Genomic DNA, 23,848 nt, shown 5'->3' on the forward strand with positions numbered 1-23,848 from the left:
AAAAATTTTTACTTATTTTGGCTGCACTGGGATCTTCATTGCGGCATGTGGGATCTTTAGTTTGCGGCACGCGGGCTTCTTAATTGCAGCATGAGAACTGTTAGTTGTGGCATGCATGTGGGATCTAGTTCCCCGACCAGGGATCCAACCCGGGCCCCCTGCATCGGGAGTGAGGCATCTTACCCACTGGAGCACCAGGGAAGTCCCAGTCAGTGACTGACTCTTTTTTTTTTTTTTTTTTTTTAATTTTTTTGCGGTACGCGGGCCTCTCACTGTGTGGCCTCTCCCGTTGTGGATCACAGGCTCCAGATGCGCAGGCTCAGCGGCCATGGCTGACGGGCCCAGCTGCTCCGCGGCATGTGGGATCTTCCCAGACCGGGGCACGAACCCGTGTCCCCTGCATCGGCAGGCGGACTCTCAACCACCGCGCCACCAGGGAAGCCCGGTGACTGACTCTTATGTCAATGAAAGATAAGAAGAAAGATGGAAGAAAGATTATTATGGAAGAAAGATTCTTTCTTATGGAAGAAAGATCATTAACTTTAGAATATTAATAAAAGAAGAATGACTTTAATAGTATTGAAATGTGTTGAGATTTTTCATACCCACCCAGTAGACTGGAATGACATTTATTTCAGTACTTAAATTTCATAAGGCAAATGTAAAATAAATTTTAGTTATAGTTTTGCTCTTGTTGAGAAACTTCCCAAACTACAGTGTAACAATAGGTCAGACTTGTGACTGATATCACCATTATAAACAATTTATATTTCTTTATTTGCCTTCTCTCCAAACACTGAAGTGTCACATGGATCATTAGAATGGGGGGAGTGGAGATTTTTTAAACGCTAAAGTTTTGGGAGACTAGACAGTTGAGTATCAGTCAGTGATGAGAATATGGTGTTTCTGAAATGAAGTAAATAAAAAAGCAACATTGAGTTGCCTATAACATTTTTAGAAATAGGATTATTTAAATTAATGTTTATACTCTTTTTCCTTTAAATAGTAATCATAATGTCCGTAGCTTTTCTGGATATTATACAGAAGGAAAAATATGTTATATTTCCTCTTCTTTCAAATTGGAAGTTTTTGGAGTTCTTTGCTGTTATTGTGTTAAAAATTTTATTGTAATAAAAAATGGCAGGAGATATCTTTAAGAGACAGCATAGCATAGCGATGAAGAGTACGGGCCCTAGGGAATTCCCTGGCAGTCCAGTGGTTAGGACTCCACGCTTCCACTGCAGGGGGCACGGGTTTGATCCCTTGTCAGGGAACTAGGATCCTGCATGCAGAGCAGTGCAGCCAAAAAATACATAAATAAATGAAATGGTCCAAAAAAAAAGAGTATGGGCCCTACAATCATATGGCTTGTATTAGAATTCTAGTTTCTTTTTCTCTTTTTTTTTTTTTTTTTTTTTTGCGGTACGTGGGCCTCTCACTGCTGCGGCCTCTCCTGCTGCGGAGCACAGGCTCCGGATGCGTAGGCTCAGCGGCCATGGCTCATGGGCCCAGCTGCTCCGTGGCATGTGGGATCTTCCCAGACTGGGGCACGAACCCGTGTCCCCTGCATCAGCAGGTGGACTCTCAACCACTGTGCCACCAGGGAAGCCCTAAAATTTTTTTTTATTGAAGTATAGTTGATTTACAATGTTGTGGCAATCTCTGCTGTACAGCAGAGTGACTCACTTATACACATACATACATTCCTTTTTTCATATTCCTTTCCATTATGGTTTATCGCAGGATGTCGAATATAGTTCCCTGTGCTATACAGTAGGACCTTGTTGTTTATCCTTCCTATGTATAATAGTTTACATCTGCTAATCCCCACACTCCCAGTCCTTTCCTCTCAGGAATTCTAGTTTTAGTGCTTACTTCCTTTGTGGCATTGGGCCATCTCAATTAGTTTTTGCTGCTGCTGGCGTTGCCTCTCTTAAAAGTATTCATCAGAGGCTTTAAAATGATATTTGCTTAAGTAGAATAGAATATAAACTAATAGAATTACTTAACACTTATTTGCTATAAAAAGTATCAGTTGCTTCCTTAGAGCTCCTAGAAGTTAAAAACTTAGCACCTAGCTGGGAAAAAATAAAACTCTGCGTAACGTATTTTGGCTGAAAAGGTTCAGGTTTCATCAGAGATAGATGAGACGTCTCTTCAGACATTTTTAGTTCTATTATTTCATAGTTTTTATTTTCTTTGTATATTTTAAAAGATTTTTTGGGGGCTTCGCAGGTGGCACAGTGGTTAAGAATCCACTTCTCGTTGCGGTGGCTTAGCACGGGCTCTGTGCGTGGGGGCTTCAGTAGTTGTGGCACATGGGCTCAGTAGTTGTGGCTTGAGGGCTTTAGAGTGCAGGTTCAGTAGTTGCTCCATGGCATGTAGGATCTTCCTGGACCAGGGCTCGAACCCACGTCCCCTGCATTGGCAGGCGGATACTTTTTTTTTTTTTTTTTTGCGGTATGCGGGCCTTTCACTGTTATGGCCTCTCCCGTTGCGGAGCACAGGCTCAGCGGCCATGGGTCACAGGCCTAGCCGCTCCGCGGCATGTGGGATCTTCCCGGACTGGGGAACAAACCCGTGTCCCCTGCATCGGCAGGTGGACTCTCAACCACTGCGCCACCAGGGAAGCCCGACAGGCGGATTCTTAATCACTGTGCCACCAGGGAAGTCCCTGGTGTATTTTAAAGTAAGTTAGTATTTAGTTGAATTTGTCTGCATTTAATTTTGTAAGTAGCCCTTTTCTTTATATTTTTATTTTATTTTTTATTTTTTCCTCCTTTGACTTAGTAATTTTTCTCCTTGTTTCTTTGATTTTGATTTAGTAATTTGATTTTTTCCTCTTAATGAATTTTATGTATACTGCAATTGGCAAGTCTAATGGCTGAGTCATTTTCTAAAAATTTGGTTGTAAATATGGCTGATGAGAATTTTGACTGTATTTTTCTGTAGTGAGGAGGAAATGTTTAAATTATGTTTTCAGGGTAGTGCCCAAAATATTAAATTCTCTCCCTATTATTGGAGCCATGTAGTAAGTCTCTTCAGCTACTTCCTTTTGTTCATTTATTGTTTTATTCACTTTTCATTCATTCATTTATAGAGTTCCTACTATGGATCAGGAATTGTTATTCTGCTTCCTGTTGATTAAAACAACCTCTCAGGGGCTTCCCTGGTGGTGCAGTGGCTGAGAGTATGCCTGCCGATGCAGGGGACATGGGTTTGTGCCCCGGTCCGGGAGGATCCCTTGTGCCCCGGAGTGGCTGGGTCCGTGAGCCATGGCCACTGAGCCTGCGCGTCTGGAGTCTGTGCTCCGCAACGGGAGAGGCCACAACAGGGAGAGGCCCGTGTACTGCAAAAAAACCCAAAACACAAACAAACAAACAAAAACCTGTCTACCCTCCCTCCCTTCCAGATTGTTAAATACTTTAACTCTTTACTCCGTAGTCATTTTATCTATTCCTCAGCTATCAGTATAGTCAACCCTCCATATCTGTGGGTTCCACACGTGCAGATTCAACCGAGGATCAAAAATATTGTAAAAAAAATTCCAGAAAGTTCCAAAAAGCAAAACTTGAATTTGTGGCACTGGCAACTATTTACATAGTATTTACAACTATTTATATAGCATCTACATTGTATTAGGTATTATAAGTAATCTAGAGATGATTTAAAGCACACAAGAGGATGTGCATAGTTTCTGTGCAAATATTACACTATTTTATGTAAGGGACTTGAGTATCTGATGATTTTGGTATCCTAGGGGGCTGTGGGAGAGACGTCCTTAGACCAGTTCTCCGCAGACACCAATGGAGGACTGTATTCTTTCTGTTCCTCCCACCATGAAGTGTACAACTAATGACTTGTAAGTGTTCAAGCAGTTAATCCCAAATTACATCTCTGAACTCAGTTGCTTAAGCAAGTCATGGTTGGGACTTACCTGGCAGTCCAGTGGTTAGGGTTCCACGCTTGCAATGCAGGGGGCATGGGTTCAATCCCTGGTCAAGGAACGAGGATCCCACATGCCATGTGGTGCAGCCAAAAATAAATAAATAAATAAAAATAAAAAATTTAGGAAATAAGAAAATTATGGTGGAAGTTAGGTTTTATCATGGTAGAATTAGAGTTAAGCCAGTTTAAAGGGTGAAGTTCTTTGTGGACAGAGGGAGTCTTAACCCAGAGTCTTAGGTCTCTTTAATGGGAGTTCTTAACCATAGTCTTAGGTCTCTTTAAATTGTGTACATGCTTAATTTTTTTATACATGCTTAATTTTAATATGAATATGCATGATTTTCCTGGCAGATGGTCCAGAGCTTTCATCGGATACTTAAAGGAACCTGTGACTCAAAAAAGATTAAATAAAAGCTACTATTTAAAATTTTGTTTTGTATGCATTTACTATTTAAAAAATTAATGTATTTTGTTCTGGTTGAGTACATATCCAAAGGCTTAACTTGATCATGAAGTTTTTTTTTTTTAATTAATTAATTAATTAAAATTTGGCTGCGTTGGTTCTTTGTTGCTGCGCACAGGCTGTCTCTAGTTGCATTGAGTGGGGGCCACTCCTTGTTGCAGTGTGTGGACTTTCATTGCAGTGGCTTCTCTTGTTGAGGAGCACGGGCTCTAGGCGTGTGGGCTTCAGTAGTTGTGGCACGTGGGCTCAATAGTTGTGGCTTGAGGGCTCTAGAGCGCAGGCTCAGTAGTTGTGGTGCACGGGCTTAGTTGCTCTGCAGCATGTGGGATCTTCCCAGACCAGGGCTCGAACCCGTGTCCCCTGAATTGGCAGGCGGATTCTTAACCTGTGCCACCAGGGAAGTCCGATCATGAAGTTCTGTATCCCACACACAGGTCTAATAATTTTTAAGTCAGTGAAATTTGTCCTTAATATACCTCTACCTCCTTAGTCTTTTACTCAGTCTCTGGTATCCTGGCCTCAAGTTTTGACAGTCCTACCCTTAAAATGTTGAATGGTCCAAAATTACCTACTTCTTTCCTTTGTTTCCTGTTTCTATCCCCATCTCCAAAATATAATGCTAATCTTACTTGGGTTAGTAGAGTGTCGTTTTTTATTAATTTATTTAAAAAGATTTGAATGGGTGATAATCACTTGATCTTACAAAAAGTATTTTGGTTTCGTATGTTACTAAAATGCTAAAGGAAAATAAAAATGAAATTGAAATTGTTACTCTTCCAGGGAGAGTTTCTTATCCTATCAGTGAGTAAAGTAATTCACAGAAACTGCTTTTGGGCTCCTAGCCTGAATTCCTTTCCACCATATAATGCTCAAGTTTTTAACGTTTTTAAAAGGACACCAGTGGAATTTCAGAAAAATGTAAGAAAGGTAAATAAACAGCTTTAGATTGTATGGAGAAATATTTGGGGGCAAGATATCTGTCATATGGCCTAGAAGGTTGTCTTCTGAAGTCAGTTTCCTGAAATTGTCTTTCCTGTCCTTTCCATTCTCTAGTTTTGAGGTCAGAATATTTTTATTAAAATAAAAAAAACCCTGTAATTACAAAAATAATATAACCAAATCAAATAATGTTTGTATTTCAAAAGTGACAGTTTCCTCCTCATCACTTCCCTTTCGCCTATCTCCTTTTCAGAGCTAACAGTGTTTAACTGTTTGATATTCTATTCCGTGTGTGTGTGTGTCATACCTTTAAAAAAAAAGATCTGTTTTGTGCTACAACTGCTTTTTAAAAAAAACTTTATATTTTGTTGGCTTTTTTTCCAAGATAAGACACAGACATTTATCTCATTATTTTAATGCTTGCATTGTAGTGCACTGTATAACTGTACCATAATGTCTTTGTTTATATTCCTATTGAAAGGATATTTAGTTTTCAATTTTTGCAGTTGTAGCACTGGGGTAGTAAGCATTATTGTACATACATTTCCAGAGTTGTATGAATATTTCTATAACACTTGTAAAAGTAGGATTACTAAGTCAAAGGGAATGTGTTTTTTATTTTTGATATATACAGCTTTGTTTTCCACCAAGATGATTGAATGTACTTCTGCTCTCCTCATGCATGGCACATGAATGCACACATTTCCTCAGTCCTCCAACACAATTTTCATTATATTTTTGTCAATATAAAACTATCTAATTTTAATGTATATTTTCTTGAGCACTGTTGAAAATGAGTGTTCCTTCATGTTTATTAAACATTAGAATTTCCCTTTCGATTGCTCATTATATACATTGACCAATTTTCTACTGTCTTTCTTATTTGAGTTATAGAAGGGCTTTGTTAATAACTATGTTGCAGATTTTTTGCCTAGCCTGTCATTTTTCTTTTAATTTGAATGTGTATTTTGCATTACAAAAATTATAAATTTTTCATTTTACTAAAGAACATAAGAAAACTTATTAAAAAATGACCAATTTAACCATTGTTAAGTGTACAGTTCAGGCATTAATTAAGTGCATTCACACTGTTGTGCAGTGATTACCACCATCCATATCGAGAACTTTTTCATCATCCTGAACTGAAACTATACTCATTAAACACTAACAATACCATATGAGAGGAGTCATACAGTATTTATGTCTGGCTTGTTTCACTTAGCATAATGTCTTCAAAGTTTACCCATTTTGTAGTGTGTGTCAGTTTCATTCCTTTTTAAGGCTGAAATAAAATTCCATTGTATGTATATGCTACACTTTGTTAATCCATTCATTCATTTGTCATTAGACACGGGTTGCTTCTACCTTGGCTATTGCAAATAATGCTGCTATGAATATGGTTGTACAAATACCAGTTTGAGTCCCTGCTTTTAAGTCTTTTGGGTATATACCCAAAAATGGAATTGCTAGATCATTGGTAGTTCTATTTTTAAGTTTTTGAAGAACCACCATATTGTTTTCCACAGCAGCTGCATCATTTTACATTTCCACTGGCAATGCACAAGGGTTCCAGTTTCTCCCCATCCACACCAACACTTTTTTTTTTTTTGGATAGTAGCCATACTAATGGGTGTGAAGTGGTTTTGATCTCATTGTGGTTTCATTTTGCATTTCATTGTAGTTTTGATTTGCATTTCTCTAATGATTAATGGTGTTGAGCATTCTTTCATGTGTTTGTTGGCAATCTGTATATCTTCTTTGGAGAAATGTCTATTTAGGTCTTCTTCCCATTTATGGATTGGGTTTGTTTTTTTGTTATTGAGCTGCATGAGCTGCATGAAATTTTGGAGATTAATCCTTTGTCAATTGCTTCATTTGCAAATATTTTCTCCCATTCTGAGGGTTGTCTTTTGGTCTTGTTTATGGTTTCCTTTGCTGTGCAAAAGCTTTGAAGTTTCATTAGGTCCCATTTGTTTATTTTTGTCTTTATTTCCATTTCTCTATGAGGCGGATCAAAAAGGATCTTGCTGTGATTTATGTTATAGAGTGTTCTGCCTATGTTTTCCTCTAAGAGTTTGATAGTGTCTGGCCTTACATTTAGGTCCTTAATCCATTTTGCGTTTATTTTTGTGTATGGTGTTAGGGAGTGTTCTAATTTCATACTTTTACATGTACCTGTCCAGTTTTCCCAGCACCACTTATTGAAGAGGCTGTCTTTTCTCCACTGTATACTCTTGCCTTCTTTATCAAAGATAAGGTGATCATATGTGTGTGGGTTTATTTCTGGGCTTTCTGTCCTGTTCCATTGATCTATATTTCTGTTTCTGTTCCAGTACCATACTGTCTTGATTACTGTAGCTTTGTAGTATAGTCTGAAGTCAGGGAGCCTGATTCCTCCAGCTCCGTTTTTCTTTCTCAAGATTGCTTTGGCTATTCGGGGTCTTTTGTGTTTCCATACAAATTGTGAAATTTTTTGTTCTAGATCTGTTAAAAATGCCATTGTTCGTTTGATAGGGATTGCAATGAATCTGTAGACTGCTTTGGATAGTATAGTCACTATCACAGTGTTGATTCTTCCAGTCCAGGAACATGGTATATCTCTCCATCTATTTGTATCATCTTTAATTTCTTTCGTCAGTGTCTTATAGTTTTTTGCATACAGGTCTTTTGTCTCCTTAAGTAGGTTTATTCCTAGGTATTTTATTCTTTTTGTTGCAGTGGTAAATGGGAGTGTTTCCTTAATTTCTCTTTCAGATTTTTCATCATTAGTGTATAGGAATGCAAGAGATTTCTGTGCATTAATTTTGTATCCTGCTACTTCACCAAATTCATTGATTAGCTCTAGTAATTTTCTGGTAGCATCTTTAGGATTCTCTATGTATAGCATCACGTCATCTGCAAACAGTGACAGCTTTACTTCTTCTTTTCCAATTTGGATTCCTTTTATTTCTTTTTCTTCTCTGATTGCTGTGGCTAAAACTTCCAAAACTATGTTGAATAATAGTGGTGAGAGTGGACAACCTTGTCTTGTTCTTGATCTTAGTGGAAATGGTTTCAGTTTTTCACCATTGAGAACGATGTTGGCTGTGGGTTTGTCATATGTGGCCTTTATTATGTTGAGGAAAGTTCCCTCTATGCCTAGTTTCTGGAGGGTTTTTATCATAAATGGGTGTTGAATTTTGTCGAAAGCTTTTTCTGCATTGTTTGAGAGGATCATATGATTTTTCTCCTTCAATTTGTTAATGTGGTTTATCACATTGATTGATCTGTGTATATTGAAGAATCCTTGCATTCCTGGGATAAGCCCCGCTTGATCATGGTGTATGATCCGTTTAATGTGCTGTTGGATTCTGTTTGCTAGTATTTTGTTGAGGATTTTTGCATCTATGTTCATCAGTGATATTGGCCTGTAGTTTTCTTTCTTTGTGACATCTTTGTCTGGTTTTGGTATCAGGGTGATGATGGCCTCGTAGAATGAGTTTGGGAGTGTTCCTCCCTGTGCTATATTCTGGAAGAGTTTGAGAAGGATAGTTGTTAGCTCTTCTGTAAGTGTTTGATAGAATTCACCTGTGAAGCCATCTGGTCCTGGGCTTTTGTTTGTTGGAAGATTTTTAATCACAGTCTCAATTTCAGTGCTTGTGATTGGTCTGTTTATGTTTTCTATTTCTTCCTTGTTCCGTCTCAGAAGGTTGTGCTTTTCTAAGAATGTGTCCATTTCTTCCAGGTTGTCCATTTTATTGGCATAGGGTTGCTTGTAGTAATCTCTCATGATCCTTTGTATTTCTGCAGTGTCAGTTGTTACTTCTCCTTTTTCATTTCTAATTGTGTGGATTTGAGTCTTCTCCCTTTTTTTCTTGATGAGTCTGGCTAATGGTTTATCAATTTTGTTTATCTTCTCAAAGAACCAGCTTTTAGTTTTATTGATCTTTGCTATCATTTCCTTCATTTCTTTTTCATTTATTTCTGATCTGATCTTTATGATTTCTTTCCTTCTGCTAACTTTGGGGGTTCTTTTTGTTCTTCTTTCTCTAATTGCTTTAGGTGTAAGGTTAGGTTGTTTGAGGTGTTTCTTGTTATTGAGGTAAGATTTTATTGCTATAAACTTTCCTCTTAGAACTGCTTTTTCTACATCCCATAGGTTTTGGGTCATCGTGTTTTCATTGTCATTTGTTTCTAGGTATTTTTTGATTTCCTCTTTTATTCCTTCAGTGATCTCTTGGTTATTTAGTAGTGTATTGTTTAGCCTCCATGTGTTTGTATTTTTTACAGTTTTTTTCCTGTAATTGTTATCTAGTCTTAGTGTTGTGGTCGGAAAAGATACTTGATACGATTTCAGTTTTCTTTTTTTTTTCTTTTTTTTTAATTTTTTGCTTTATAACAAATTTAATCAGTTATACATATACATATGTTTCCATATCCCCTCCCTTTTGCGTCTCCCACCCACCCTCCCTATCCCACCCCTCCAGGCGGTCACAAAGCACCGAGCTGATCTCCCTGTGCTATGCGGCTGCTTCCCACTAGCTATCTGTTTTACGTTTGGTACTGTATATATGTCCATGCCACTCTTTCACTTTGTCACAGCTTACCCTTCCCCCTCCCCATATCCTCAAGTCCATTCTCTAGTAGGTCTGTGTCTTTATTCCTGTCTTACCCCTATGTTCTTCATGACATTTTTTTTTCTTAAAATTCCATATATATGTGTTAGCATACAGTATTTGTCTTTCTCTTTCTGACTTACTTCACTCTGTATGACAGTCTCTAGGTCCATCCACCTCGCTAAAAATAACTCAATTTCATTCCTTTTTATGGCTGAGTAATATTCCATTGTATATATATGCCACATCTTCTGCTCTGTGGTAGTTATTTCCACTATTTTATCTTCCAGGTCCCTTATCCATTCTTCTGCCTCATTTATTCTGCTATTGATTCCTTCTAGAGATTTTTCAATTTCATTTATTGTGGTGTTCATCATTATTTGCTCTTTAGTTCTTTTAGGTCCTTGTTCAGCGTTTCTTGTATTTTCTCTATTTCCAAGATTTTGGATCATCTTTACTATCATTACTGTGAATTGTTTTTCAGGTAGACTGCCTATTTTCTCTTCCTTTGTGTGATTGGTGGGTTTTTACCTTGCTCCTTCATCCGCTGTGTATTTCTCTGTCTTCTCAATTTGCTTACCTTACTGTGTTTGGGGTCTGCTTTTCACCGGCTGCAGGTTCGTCGTTCCCGTTGTTTTTGGTGTCTGCCCCCAGTGGCTAAGGTTGCTTCAGTGGGTTTTGTGGGCTTCCTGGTGGAGGGGACTAGTGCCTGTGTTCTGGTGGATGAGTCTGGATCTTGTCTTTCTGATGGGCAGGACAGCATCTGGTCGTGTGTTTTGGGGTGTCTCTGGCCTTATTATGGTTTTAGGCAGCCTCTCTGCTAATGGGTGGGGTTGTGTTCCTTTCTTGCTAGTTTTTTCGCATAGGGTTTCCAGCACTGTAGCTTGCTGGTCATTGAGTGGAGCTGGGTCTTAGCATTGAGATGGCGATCTCTGGGAGAGCTTTTGCCATTTGTTATTACTTGGAGCTGGGAGGTCTCTGGTGGACCAATGTCCTTAACTCGTCTCTCCCACCTCGGAGGCACAGGCCTGACACCTGGCCAGAGCACCAAGACCCTGTCAGCCACATGGCTCAGAAGAAAAGGGAGGGAAAAAAAAAAATTATTAAAATAAAAAATAAAAAAATTATTAAGAATAACAAAAAATTTAAAAGTAATAAAAAGAAAAAAAAAGGAAGAAGAGAGCAACCAGAGCAAAAAAATCCACCAATGATAACAAGCGCTAAAAACTATACTAAAAAAACAAAAACAAAAACGGACAGGCAGAATCATAGGACAAGTGGTAAAAGCGGTTATAAAGGCAAAATCACACAAAGAAGCATACATCTACACCCACAAAAAGACAAAAAGGAAAAATAATATATATAATCTATATATATAAAAAAAGAGAGAGCAAGCAAATCAATAAACAAATCTACCAGTGATGATAAACTCTAAATACTAAACTAAGATAAACATAAAACCAGAAATAAATTAGATGCAGAAAGCAAACCCCAAGTCTACAGGTGCCCCCAGAGTCCACCGCCTCAATTTGGGATGATTCATTGTCTATTCAGGTACTCCAGAGATGCGAGATACATCAAGTTGATTGTGGAGATTTAATCCGCTGCTCCTGAGGCTTCCGGGAGAGATTTCCCTTTCTCCTCTTTGTTCGTACAGCTCCTGGGGTTCAGGTTTGGATTTGGCCCCGGCTCTGCATGTAGGTCTCCTGAGGGCGTCTGTTCCTGCTCAGACAGGATGGGTTTAAAGTAGCAGCTGATTAGGGGGCTCTGGCTCACTCAGGCCCGGGGGAGGCGGGGTACAGATTGCAGGGTGAGCCTGCAGCGGCAGAGTCCGGTGTGACATTGCAACAGCGTGAGGCCCCATGTGTTCTCCAGGGGAAGTTGTTCCTGGATCACGGGACCCTGGTAGTGGCGGGCTGCACAGGCTCCTGGGAGTGGTGGTATGGATAGTGACCTGTGCTTGCACACAGGCTTCTTGGTGCCTGCAGCAGCAGCCTTAGCATCTCATGCTCGTCTCTAGTGTCTGTGCTGATAGCCACGGCTTGTGCCCATCTCTGGAGCTCGTTTAGGTGGTGCTCTGAATTCCCTCTCCTCGTGCACCCTGAAACAATGGTCTCTTGCCTCTTAGGCAGGTCCAGAGTTTCTCCCGGACTCCCTCCTGGCTAGCTGTGGTGCACTAGCCCCCTTCAGGCTGTTTTCATGCAGCCAACCCCAGTCCTCTCCCTGGGGTCTGATCTCCGAAGCCCGAGCCTCAGCTCCCAGCGCCTGCCCGCCCCGGCAGGTGAGCAGACAAGCCTCTCGGGCTGGTGAGTGCTGGTCGGCACCCATTCTCGGGGCGGGAATCTCTCTGCTTTGCACTCTGCACCCCTGTTGCTGCGCTGTCCTCTGTGGCTCCGAAGCCTCCCCCCTGCCCACCCTCCGTGTCTTCTAGTGAAGGGGCTTCCTAGTGTGTGGAAACTTTTCTTCCTTCTCAGCTCCCTCGCAGAGGTGCAGGTTCCATCCTTATTGTTTCATCTCTGTTTTTTCTTTTTTCTTTTGCCCTACCCAGGTACGTGGGGAGTTTCTTGCCTTTTGCGAAGTCTCATTCTTCTGCCAGCGTTCAGTAGATGTTCTGTAGGAGTTGTTCCACATGTAGATGTATTTCTGATGTATTTGTGGGCAGGAAGGTGATCTCCATGTCTTACTCCTCTGCCATCTTGAAGGTCTCTTTGCTCACTTTTTAATGCACTGGTTAAGTTGTAAGGGTTCTTTATTACATTCTAGATATTAATCTCTTATTGAGTTGGCCAAAACGTTCGTTCGGGTTTTTCCATAAGATGTTATGGAAAAACCTGAATGAACGTTTTGGCCTACCCAATATATGATATATAACCTGCAAATATTTTCTCCTATCCTCTTCCCTACCTTAGCTCTTTCCTATTTCTTTTTTCCATCCAGGGTGTTCAGAGGAATTCTCCTCAACTAATACCGTTATCACATTACAAGCCTACACAGAAGCCTTCAAAGGCTCTTCATTGCCCACAAGGTGAAGTTGAAACTCCTAGAACTGATATTCGTAAACATCCACTGTCAGGTCTCTCTCTACCTTTTTTTTTTCTCTATTCCCTGTAGGAAACTTCAGCTGAATTGGACTATTTGTTCCCTAAATTTGACATCCAGTGTCCTGCCCCAGACCATTATCTGTTCTTTCTTATTAGCCTTACCTTACCTACAGACTAACGGGGATCCACTTTGCTGAATGAATCAATTTCTGACTCACTTGGTATTTATCCAACCATCTCCTTAAGCTCTGACCCATATATTGTTCTCCTTGTTTATCTTGTTCACATATGTACTATTGAATTTATATATATATATGTGCATGTTTATGTCTATCTGCCTTAGCTTCTAGTGGAAAGAACCAGGCTGTGGTGGATCAAATTCTAGCTTTAGTACTTAATAGTATGGTAGCCTTGGACAGGTTTTTAAATCTTTGAACCTTTTCCTATCTATAAAATAGGGTTGAAACTTATATGACAGCGTTAGGAGATTTTATGTATGCACACACACAAACATGCACATACACACATAATTACACATTAATTACTTGGCTTAGTAGACACTCAGTGTGTGTAGTTCTTATCCTGAAGGGCAGGGAAGTAATCTGTACAGACATTTAAAAAATGTCTGGGGCTTCCCTGGTGGCGCAGTAGTTAAGAATCCGCCTGCCAGTGCAGGGGACGGGTCTGAGCCCTGGTTTGGGAAGATCCCACATGCTGCCGAGCAGCTAAGCCTGTGCGCCACAACTACTGAGCCAGTGCTATGGAGCCCGCGAGCCACAACTACCGAGCCTGTGTGCTACAACTACTGAAGCTCGGGCGCCTAGAGCCCGTGCTCCGCAACAAGAAAAGCCACTGCAATGAGAAGCCCGTGCACTGTAACGAAGAGTAGCTCCTGCTTGCCACAACTAGAGAAAGCCCCCATGCAGCAATGAAGACCCAGTGCAGCCAAAGATAAATAAAATAAAATAAATAAATAAATAGCTAGGGGTGCTGGAGAGGTGCTTGTTGTGGGCCAGGGTGCCTACAGTTTGTGTGTGGTTTTGGGAAACCAACCAGAGCCCAAGGAAGTTTCACTGTTTTTCCTAGGCCTTATACCTGGGAGTAAGCAAGCAAGTGTGTGCATTCTTCAGGAGTAGAATCTCGGTTTCTTATAGCCCTCCTATAACTCCCACTAGTTTTGTAACCAGCTAAGGAGACACATCTTCCTGGTATTGAACCCCAGGGAGGTGGTGCTCAATATGTGGCTTGGACCACTCACTCCCCACAGAGGATCTCTGAGCCTGTGATATCCGTCTCCTCTTCTGTGTCCCCTCCTAGTGCTGCAAGTCCTGATTGCTTCTCCTCCCTTTCTACTTGACTTTGTGTGGATCTTTCCTCATAGCCTTGGTTGAAGAAGAGTCTTTCTATCATTCTCCAATTTGTTTTCATTGAGGATTCCTCATGTAGCTGTATTGTGATGTGTTCCTTTGGGGAGGTGAGCTCAGCATTCTCCTACTCCACCAATTGATCTCCTCCCTTGATATTATCTTTTTAATTATAGCCATCCTAGTGGATATGAAGTGATGTCTCATTGTGGCTTTGATTTGCAGTTTCCTGATGGCTGTTCATGTTGAACATTTTCTCATGTTATTTTAATTTATTAATAAATTTATATTTTTTGGCTGCATTGGGTCTTTGTTGCTGTTCTCAGGCTTTCTCTAGTTCGTCGAGTGGGGGTTACTCTTCATTGCAGTGCGCAGGCTTCTCATTGCGGTGGCTTCTCTTGTTGCAGAGCACGGGCTCTAGGCGCGTGGGCTTCAGTAGTTGCAGTCTGTGGGCTCAGTAGTTGTGGCTCGCGGGCTCCAGAGCACAGGCTTAGTAGTTTTTTTTTTTTTTTTTTTGCGGTACGCGGACCTCCCACTGTTGTGGCCTCTCCCGTTGTGGAGCACAGGCTCCGGATGCGCAAGCTCAGCGGCCATGACTCACAGGCCCAGCCGCTCCGCGGCATGTGGGATCTTCCCGGACCGGGGCATGAACCCGTGTTCCCTGCATCAGCAGGCAGACTCTCAACCACTGTGCCACCAGGGAAGCCCCCAGGCTCAGTAGTTTTGGTGCCTGGACTTTGTTGCTCTGCGGCATGTGGGATCTTCCCAGACCAGGGTTCGAACCCGTGTCCCCTGCACTGGCAGGCGGATTCTTTACTGCTGCACTACCAGGGAAGTCCCTTTCTCATGCTTTTATTGGCCATTTGTATATCTTCTTTAGAGAAATGTCTATTCAGATCCTTTGCCCATTTATTTTCTAAAGTAGATTTATTTATTTATTTTTACTTTTTTGGCTGCACTGGGCAGCATGTAGGATCTTAGTTGCTGACCAGGGATTGAACCTGCGCCCCGTGCAGTGGAAGCTTGGAGTCTTAAGCACTGGACCACCAGGAAATTCCCTGCCCATTTTAAAATTGGATTGCTTGTCTTTTCATTATTCATTTGTAAATGTTCTTTATATATTCTGGATACAAGTCCCTTATGAGATACATAATTCACACGTTTTTTCCCATTTGCCATGTTGCAGCATGTATTGTGGGTTGTCTTTTCACTTTCTTGATGGTGTCTATAGTTCTTGCTCTTCCATTTAGGTCTGTGATCCATTTTGAGTTAATTTTCATGCCTAGTGTAAGGATAAAGGTTTCAACTTCTTTTTTTTGCGTGCAGATATTCAGTTGTCCCAACATAGATGGCTTTTTAATATTTGTATTTCAATACTGCAAACGTTCAAAAGGATTTCCTCCATCAGTGCATGAAAACTTTCATTTTTAGCTTTATACCAAGGTTTTGTTTACCCTGGTTGCACATTAGAATCACTTGGGAGCTTTTGAAAAATTCTAGGGTTTAGACACAACCTCAGAGATTTTGATTTAATTAGTCTCTTGTGGAGCCTAGTTATCAGTATGTTTTTTAAAGCCTTGTAGTTGATTATGAAGTCTAATTAGGGTGAGAACCACAGCTCTATGCTCCTCAAAAAAAGAAATGGAAAAAAACCACTAGGTTTTATGCTTCACTATATTTTTTTCCTCTTCAATAATGTGTTGCTTTCGTCAGTAGAAGAAAATAATTTTTAATAATTTGTTAAACAATAATTTAACCAGAGTTTTAGTTTTATAATGAAAGATTATATTTTTAATGGTAGGTTGTTTATGATGTGAAATTTGATTCTGGTAACCAATAAATTTTAAAGATGGCTTATGTTTAGGTGTTACAGAAAATCTCAATCCAGGAAGGCAGTGAGTTTATCCATGTGTTTGATTTATACCATGAGGAAATTAACTTCATGAGGAACTCACCATGAGGACTGTGATATACATATGTCAATTCAAGTCAGAGAGAATACCTTTAGGGACTGGGTTGTGTGGTATTTCAGGTTGTTAGACTAGACCTTAGTCTATATATTCTGTGTTACTGAAATATTTCCAGTATATTTGGAAAATATGGGTTTCTTTGTGAATACTGATAAAGATAATTCCTAAGATACTTATTAAGCATGTAGGCACTGTTAAGTTCTGGGCTGCAAAGAATAGACCGTAGTCTTTGCTCTTTACAGTCTAATGGAGAAATAGATATATACGTAAGTGACTTGAATAAGAAGCCATTCTAATGATTTGAACAAGACATTGAGGATCATTACCTTTCATGGAGATAAAGCAGATTTTCTACAGGAAATAACATTTAGGATGAGTTTTGAAGAATGAATATGTGAAAGGTATGCTAAGAGGAAGTAGAGAAGAGCAGGATAAATAGTCTGTGCCCAGATGTCAAAGATAAAGCACACCTCTGAGGAAATACAAGTGGTTAGGATCGTAACACAGGGTAGGTGGAAGGTAACCGTGGGAGATAAACCAGTAAAGCGGTGGGGCCAAGTCTGGTGGGTTTGTGTTTCTACCAGTCCAAGAAGTGCCTTCAGTTTTTAGGTAAAAATAAAAGACACATTCTTCATTTTCACCAAGAACTTTATTGAACAACGTATTCACCCTTTTGTTCCACTACCTTCTGCCATTTTTCAGGCAACTTCATAATTCCATCTTCCCAAAACTTTTTACCTTTTTAAGCAAAGAACTCTTCCAGGTGCCTTTTACAGTCTTCCAGGGAATTGAAATTTTTTCCATTAAGAGAATTTTATAAAGACTGAAATAAATGGAAATCCAAAGATGCAATGTCTGGTGAATACAGCAGATGTATCAGAACCAGCCAAGCTGTAACAATTTTTGCCTGGTCATCAGAGAAACATGCAGTCTTGCGTCATCCTGACGGAAGATTATGCGTTTTCTCTTGACTCATTCTGGACGCTCTTTGTTGAGTGCTACTTTCAGTTGGTCTAACTGGGAGCAATACTTGTTGGAATTAATCGTTTGGTTTTCTAGAAGGAGGTCATAATAAAGGACTCCCTTCCAATCCCACCATATACACAACATCACCTTCTTTGGATGAAGACGGGCCTTTGGTGTGGTTGGTGGTGGTTCATTTCACTTTCCCCACGATCTCTTCCGTTCCACATTATTGTACAGTATCCACTTTTCATCGCCTGTCACAATTTATTTTAAAAACGGAACATTTTCGTTGGACATTTAAGTAGAGAATTGAATACGGAAATACAGTCAAGAAGTTTTTTTTCACTTATGTGGAACCCAAACATCAAAGCGATTCACATAACCAAGCTGGTGCAAATGATTTTCGGTGCTTGATTTGGATATTTTGAGTATGTCGGCTGTCTCCCGCACTGTATAACGTTGATTGTTCTCAGTTAATGTCTTGATTTGATCGCTGTCAACTTCACCTGGTCTACCTGAACATGGAGCATCGTCCAGCGAGAAATCTCCAGCACAAAACTTCGTAAACCACTTTTGACACATTCGATCAGTCACAGCACCTTCTCCATACACTGCACAAATCTTTTTTTTACATTTCAGTTGTGTTTTACCTTTCCTGAAATAATAAAGCATAATATGCTGAAGAAAATGTTGCTTTTTTTCTTTCATCTTCAGTATTAAAATGGCTACACAAAAATTCACCAGTTTTGATAAGTCTTTTCTTAAATGCATGCTGATATGACAGCTGTCACATACAGTCTAACAAAATTGTTTCAAATGAAGTTAAAGACAACTAAGTGCTACTAGAGCCATCTTACAGAAAAAAACGAATGAACCTTTTGGCCAACCCAGTAATGCCACACTTAGAGGTGCTTGTGATGAGCCATTTTTGTATTATGACTGCTAATTATATTACATGTTTATATCCCTTTTTAATGTTTTTGTTTTATATATTATATGCATAATATATTGCTACAGTAATGCTTAATTTGTTAATAAAAATATACATATATGGAGGTGGATACTCAAAATCTTTTACTGATAGAATACATGATTAAACATCTCTGGAAGCCACTTATAGGTTATGGAAATCCACTAAAGTATTTTAAACAGAAGAACAATATCAGATTTATATTTTAGGAAGGTAACCATGTGGAAGAAGGATTGTAGGGTAGGGATATGGAGACCAGTAGAAAGCTATTAAAATAGTCTGGGCCTGACGTTGTGAAGGGCTCAACTAAGAGAGTGACCTTTATCTTGCTGAGGTCTTTGGCCCTCCAAAGTTCTGGCTGAGAATATTTCTTAATTACCTAAAATTTATTAAGTTGAAAGATGAGTGGAAAGGATTGTTGGGTCCACATGATGATGTTTAGTGCATGTTGTTCTTACATAATTGCCATTATCTTTTCTCTTGGAAAAAGAGCATCTTACTCTCTCTACCTACCGCATTTTCCTCAGAAGTTTAATATTCCCCCATATCTCCTTATCTTTTTTTAAAGCGGTGTTCTATTGATGTTTTTTCTTTGTTGGGTTATAGTTTACACACAGTAAAATGGACAAAATTCAGATTTACAGTTTATTTTGACAAATGTATGTACCCATGTTACTACCATCTAAAGTAAAGAACAATTTTCATCATCCCAGAAAGATTCCTTGTTTTTCTCTCTATCCCGTAAGTAACCATAGTTCTTATTTCTTTCACTATATATTAATTCTACCCATTCTTGAGTTTCATATAGTGGAATCATACACTATGCATTCATGTCTGACTTTCTGCTCAACATAATATTTTAAGAATTCATCCATGTTACACATAACATTTTTTAGGTCGTATGACTGTACCACAGTGTGTGTATCCTTTCTCCTATTGACAAATATTTAATTTGTTTCCATTTTTTTCTTACTATTAATAATAAAGCTGCTATGAACAATTTGGTGAACATATGCTTTGATTTTTCTTGAGTTTATACTTAGGAGCAGAATTGCTAGGTCTTGTGTTCAGTGTTATTAGAAACTGCCAAACTTTTCTAAAGTACAAGGTTGTACCATTGTATACTCTTAGCAGTATGTGAGATTTCAAGTTGCTCTACATTCTGACAGTTGGCATTATCAGATTTTTATTTTTAGTCATCTTACTGGGTGTGAAGTGGTATCTCATTGTGGGTTTTTTTTTTTTTTTTTTTTTTTGTGGTACGTGGGCCTCTCACTGTTGTGGCCTCTCCCGTTGCGGAGCACAGGCTCCGGACGCGCAGGCTCAGCGGCCGTGGCTCACGGGCCCAGCCGCTCCGCAGCATGTGGGATCTTCCCGGCCGGGGCACATACCCGTGTCCCCTGCATCGGCAGGCGGACTCTCAACCACTGCGCCACCAGGGAAGCCCCCAGACAGCTTTCTTTCTAGTCTGTGTGCTTAATTCTTTTTATTGTCTAATTAGGGCCATCAGAGGTTATTTTTGATGAATTACTAGATTAATTCTGAACTAGAGTTATCCTTTCTGGTTCTAGTAGTAAATATACACCATACTGGAATTTGGTGTCAAGTGACTGTATCATAATGGAATTGAAGGAGGGAGGTTGGAGTGTTGTTTTTCAGTTAAGCTAAATTATCTTAAAAAGTTTGTTTTGGACACAGAACCTGGATGCCCTCTATATTGAATACAACCAAATCCACCTTGAGATAGCTGTTCAGTAAGGTTGACAGTTGTACCTAGAATGCAGGATTAGGGTCAGATAATGTTTCTTTGTATCATTTTTTTTTCATTTTTTTTTGCTGTACGCGGGCTTCTCACTGTTGTGGCCTCTCCCGTTGCGGAGCACAGGCTCCGGACGTGCAGGCTCAGAGGCCATGGCTCATGGGCCTAGCCGCTCGGCGGCATGTGGGATCCTCCTGGACCAGGGCACGAACCCGTGTCCCCTGCATTGGCAGGCGGACTCTCAACCACTGCGCCACCAGGGAAGCCCTCTTTGTATCATTTTAAGGGAATATTTCATAATGCCATTTGCAGCAACATGGATGGACCTAGAGATTATCATACTAAGTGAAGTAAGTCAGAAAGAAAAAGATACCATATGGTATCACTTATATGTGGGATCTAAAATATGACACAAATGAACTTACCTATGAAACAGAAACATACTCATAGACATATAGAGCACAGACTTGTGGTTGCCAAGGGGGAGGGGAGGACTGATAGTTTGGGACTAGCAGATGTGTAAACTATTATATATAGAATGGATAAACAGCAAGGTCCTGTTGTATAGCACAGGGAACTATATTCAATATTCTGTAATAAGACATAATGGAAAAGAATATGAAAAAGAATATGTGTTGTCTAACTGAATCACTTTGCTGTGCATCAGAAACTAGCACAACATTGTAAATTGACTATATTTCAATTAAAAATATGGCAAAAAAATTTCAGCTTTTCCGCAAGCTTGAAAAGGGAACTTATCTCTCATTTTCTGGACTTCTCCTCCCCACCTTAGTTTTAGTTTTCACTGCTTTATTGTGGGCATTCTTCCTAGCAAACCAAGCTCTTATGTATATCATTTATTACTTACTGCAGTTTGAGACTTTTGGTACAGGCCATATATATCTTAACACAGGTTAACCTCACTTTAAAGAAACCCAATGTATAAAAATCATAGTTTTTGATATGTATCATACATGGTGATTATTCTCCTAATAAAAAGATTCAGAATTTAAATAGCTTGCCAGGAACACATAAAACTTAGGTACAGTCTGCAAAACACTTTTAAAAAATTCAGTAATGCAGAGAATCATTCCCTACATTTTTCCTATCTAGTTTTGGGCTGTCTGTATTTGGAAGTTGCTGAGTTGGTATTTCTGCATGTAGTGGTGGTGCTATGCTGTAATGACTATCTGTAATATCTCTCCAGTGGAAAGAATAGCTATGGGAGACTAGAGGACCTGTGGCAAAAATCCTTTTTTATGGTTATGTTGTGTAAGTAAGAGGGCTGTTTGGAACTTTTAATTAAAATATTTTCCAATGAAGAAGTTGCTGTTTAATTGAAAATATTTGAATGCCAAAGCTTGATAAAGAAGCTTGCAGAACCTGTTAAGCAAATAAGTACTACAGATCTCATGTGACTTCAGTTGATTTTACAAATTTGCTTTTCTTTTTCTGAAGCAATTTCTGATATCCAGTAATTCTGTGTACCACGTAGTGATGTTATTAGATTTGAGATCTTTATAATAAAAATATATTTTATTGTCATGTATTTTTTTATAATTTTTTAAATTTATGAAATTTAACTATTTTCAGTTAAAAGCTACTCACAGATTCTGCTGTTGGTAGAGAAGGTGTTGGGGTTTTTTTGGTGTGTGAAGAGGCATGGGATTTACTGTATATTCATGATTTTATATAGAGACTCATCTTATAAAAATTACTTGAAAATTACAATTTTGTAAGTCACTTGATAGTTAATATTCTAGGGGAATTTTCTTCTAAAGTAACACTGTGATAAATAGTTTATAAAATAATTTCCTCTTTGTTTATTCACTTACATATTTTTCCTTTTATTATAGGGAGGATAAATATAGGATAGAACTTTTAGATTAATGGGCAGAAAAAGGGAAAAAAGATCTGTGGTTAATAAACCTAATGGTAACTATTGAATACCATAAAGTAGATGGTTTTCCTTTTTTTTTTTTTTTTTTTTGTTAAATACAGGGTATATTTACTTCTGGCACATGGGAAGAGAAATCAGATGAGATTTCCTTTGCTGATTTCAAGTTCTCAATCACTCATCATTATCTTGTACAAGAATCCCCTGATAAAGAAGGAAAGGATGAAGTATTAGAAGGTAAGTTTGTACTACATATTTTTAAACTCTTGTAAGAGTGATTATAATTTTGAATTATGAATTTAGTTCTCTTAATTAAGTAGTATCCTCTGGAGATATTTTACGTGTGCAGAGTCGTTTCACCACATCTGAAATAGAGTATGATCTTTGCAGAGGAAAAATTGCAGCATCGTTTATTTTAAAATTAATTAAATCAGCACATATTTATTGAGTGCCTGAGATGTGCTCGGTACTCTGCTAAGCCCAACTGAAAAAAATTTACATTCCAGTAGGGGAGATAAGGTCTATAAGTAAGTAACAATAATAAGAGGTAAAAAGTGGTAAGTGCCATCCCAAAGCACAAAGTCTTACTGGAGTTCAGAATAGGAAAGATCACTTTCAGTCCAGAGAGATCAGAGAAGATGTTATAGAGAATTAAGTAACTAAGCTGGGCTTCGAAGAATTAAAAAAAAGTTATTGATTAGTCAGTGTCATGTTTTGAATGTACCCCACACTTCAGAGTAGATCAAGTGGATTAAAATTCTGGTTTTTCTACTTACTAGTTACTTGACCTTTCTAAATTTGACTGATCTCATTTGTAAAATGGAGTAATACTACCCGGAGGGTTAATGGGAGGATTTAATAAGATACTGTACATAAGTACCTATCTCATGATTACTAATGTTACCAGGCCCTTGTATAAGCATTGCAATTAGTATTCAAGTTAGCAAACATCATTTGCAGCTTAATAAAGAATTTTAAGAGTTTGTTTCTTCCCCCAAAAGTCATATATTTTATTTGCTAGGCGTAATTTATAAACTTGCAAAGGCAACTTGATTTTATATTATCAATCATTTTAAGAGAAAGATCCATTTTAAGAGAGTTGTTTTTTAATATAATAATCTCATAATGTATTGCTGACTTGAAATGCTGTAACTTCTAATTCTGAATTAATATTTTAATCTTATTAAATTTTGTATTGCCTATTTTTTTTCCCTAAAAATTACCTTTCTCAGTACCTGGCCTGTGTTAGGTACTCAGTAAATAGTGCTTACAGTTGTTAATAGGTCACATCATCCAAAGTCTTTGTTTTGTAATATGCCAGTGTAAAACAGTGAGTGAGCAAGGTATTAAAATATGAATTTTGAATCTGTTGGTCAAATACTCTTCTTCATTTACTCATAAAATAAATATGCAGAATGTGTGTTAAAGTTTTTCTGGTCAAAACAGATTATCATTTCTAAGTGTAGGCCTGAAATATTTGTGCCTTTTCTTGTATAGGAATAAAATTATATTACCTTTTCTGTTGTATATATTATTTTCACAAACAAAACAGTTAGATAGCATCTGCATTTAGATTCATAAACTAGGACAGATAATTTGACCATGTATATACATATTTAAGATAGTTATACAGCAAAATAAAATAATTAAACCAGAACATGAATAGATATACTTTAGGAATAAGGGGAAGAGGGAAATATATGCAACTGGTGGGAAGTCTGATAATAGCCCAGAGATTTCCAGGTACAACCTTCTGCTGATTAATGAAGGAACCTGTTCAAGGTAGAGAAATCTTAAGTGCTGTTAATTTGAAGAAAGGTCATATATCAAGGAAAAGCTGTTGCAAGTAAGGAGGCTTAGAATCAGTGTTTCTGAGATGAATAGATGAAGGAGACTGTGGTATGATGAGAGAAGGTGAATGGATTTAAGGTAGTTA

At 38.7% G+C, this 23,848-nt stretch overlaps 1 protein-coding gene across 2 annotated transcripts in view; it reads left to right on the top strand.

Annotated features, from left to right (window-relative positions):
• The window catches only part of RAB3GAP1 (RAB3 GTPase activating protein catalytic subunit 1), a 128,234-nt gene that overhangs the window by 14,619 nt on the left and 89,767 nt on the right, over positions 1 to 23,848 (top strand). The window contains exons 2-3 of one of the 2 annotated variants that reach the window (XM_082631348.1): positions 3,761 to 3,862; positions 22,017 to 22,149. Coding sequence is in view for 1 of the 2 variants with exons in the window: in XM_082631347.1 (XP_082487473.1) it covers positions 22,017 to 22,149 (133 nt within the window). In the remaining variant the exon portion in view is untranslated. The remainder of the gene's footprint in view (positions 1 to 3,760; positions 3,863 to 22,016; positions 22,150 to 23,848) is intronic. The other variant, XM_082631347.1, reaches the window with a different exon arrangement.

This window comes from Mesoplodon mirus (assembly GCF_964341445.2).
Source record: "Mesoplodon mirus genome assembly, chromosome: 8".
NCBI classification, from domain to species: Eukaryota; Metazoa; Chordata; class Mammalia; order Artiodactyla; family Ziphiidae; genus Mesoplodon; species Mesoplodon mirus.